The sequence below is a fragment of the Gavialis gangeticus genome, unplaced genomic scaffold (assembly GCF_001723915.1).
Source record: "Gavialis gangeticus isolate Ggan-Ray unplaced genomic scaffold, GavGan_comp1, whole genome shotgun sequence".
NCBI lineage: Eukaryota > Metazoa > Chordata > Crocodylia > Gavialidae > Gavialis > Gavialis gangeticus.
The window spans coordinates 994,428-995,702 of NW_017729031.1; the positions used below are offsets into that span (position 1 = coordinate 994,428).

At 56.4% G+C, this 1,275-nt stretch overlaps 1 protein-coding gene across 1 annotated transcript in view; it reads right to left on the reverse strand.

Moving 5' to 3' along the window:
• Positions 1–1,256, reverse strand: part of DAPL1 (death associated protein like 1) — a 22,219-nt gene extending 20,963 nt beyond the window's left edge. Inside the window, exon 1 of the mRNA XM_019522355.1 lies at positions 1,151–1,256. Within this exon, the coding sequence (XP_019377900.1) occupies positions 1,151–1,217 (67 nt within the window). The 5' untranslated portion in view covers positions 1,218–1,256. The remainder of the gene's footprint in view (positions 1–1,150) is intronic.
• Positions 1,257–1,275: the final 19 nt, after the last annotated feature.

Here is a 1,275-nt window from a genome sequence, read left to right on the forward strand (position 1 = left end):
CTGGTTAGGGGAAAAAGGGGGGGGGGGAGGGGAAGAATGGTGGGGGGAGAAAAAGTCACATGAATACAATTATTGACATACAGCAAAATCCAACTTGCTGGTATTTCCTTACAGCCAAGGGGCCTGCTGCCAGAATCCAGGGTACAGAGAACCACTGAAGTGTTTTGGTGGAGGGGGCCAGGAATGGGAGCAATGGCTATCTTAATGCCCACCTCACTGCTTATGTACCCTACTGCTGGAGGTGGTTCTGGATCCAGTCTGCAAGCCTTCTTGTGGTACAGACTGGGTGCACGACAGAAAGAGTTTGACACCCCTGCCTTCCAGTACATCTGAGTTTGCAGATAAGATAGTTTGGAGAGTTCAAGGTCAAAGAGCTGTATTCTGTTAGCTGATCAGCGGTTATTCTTGCACTAAGTCCCCAGAAATCACTGGGGTACTGCCTAGATATCAATCAAACCATGACAATGGGACTTATATGTTTTGTCATTTGCAATAGGGGCAAGAGGAAGAGATCAATTCCAGTCAAATAAGGATTTCTGATGCCAAGTGAGAAGCTCCATCATCAACTTTGAGGGACGCTTTGCCCTTGTAAAGCTTGCTTAGTCTCATAAAAACATCCAGAACCTGTCTGGGATTCCTTGAATGAACATCATTTGCCCACCCCAGGGCTTCACCTGCCTTCCTCACCTCCTAGGATCTGACCACCAAAGCCCACAATATAGACACAGATAGAGAAAGCAATACACCTTAGTTAGCATTGAGCCTTGCCAGGCTCAGGACGCCCCGCATTAGACCGAAGCCCCCAGAAAACACCAGCAGTAGTCTGCGCTCCTCGTGACAAGCGAGAGCCGTGCCCGTGGCAGGGAACCCGGACAGCCGGCAACAGGCCAGGCTCGGGCACGGCAGGCTGCCACCTGAAGCGCGGCTTTGCTTGGCAATCACACGTGAAGAGGGGGAAACCGCCTGGTTTCCCACGGCACCCTGGAAAGGATCTCAGGGACCCCCGGGGTAGACTCAGCGGTCTGCCCCGTGCCACCGCCTGCCTCCCCGCGCCCGCTCCCTCGTTTGCGGACATACAGGAGGGGCAGGCGAGCTCCCACACCAAGCGCTGAAGCCCAGGGCGGGTGCGGGACCCCCAGGCCGGACCTACCTGCGGGGGGCCGCCCGCCCTTGCGCGGGGAAGGCAGCGGCGGCGGCGTGTCCCTGGCCACGGCCATGGCGGGACGGACCGGAGGAGCCGTGCGGACTCGGCGGCCTTTATGGGCCTGGAGGTAG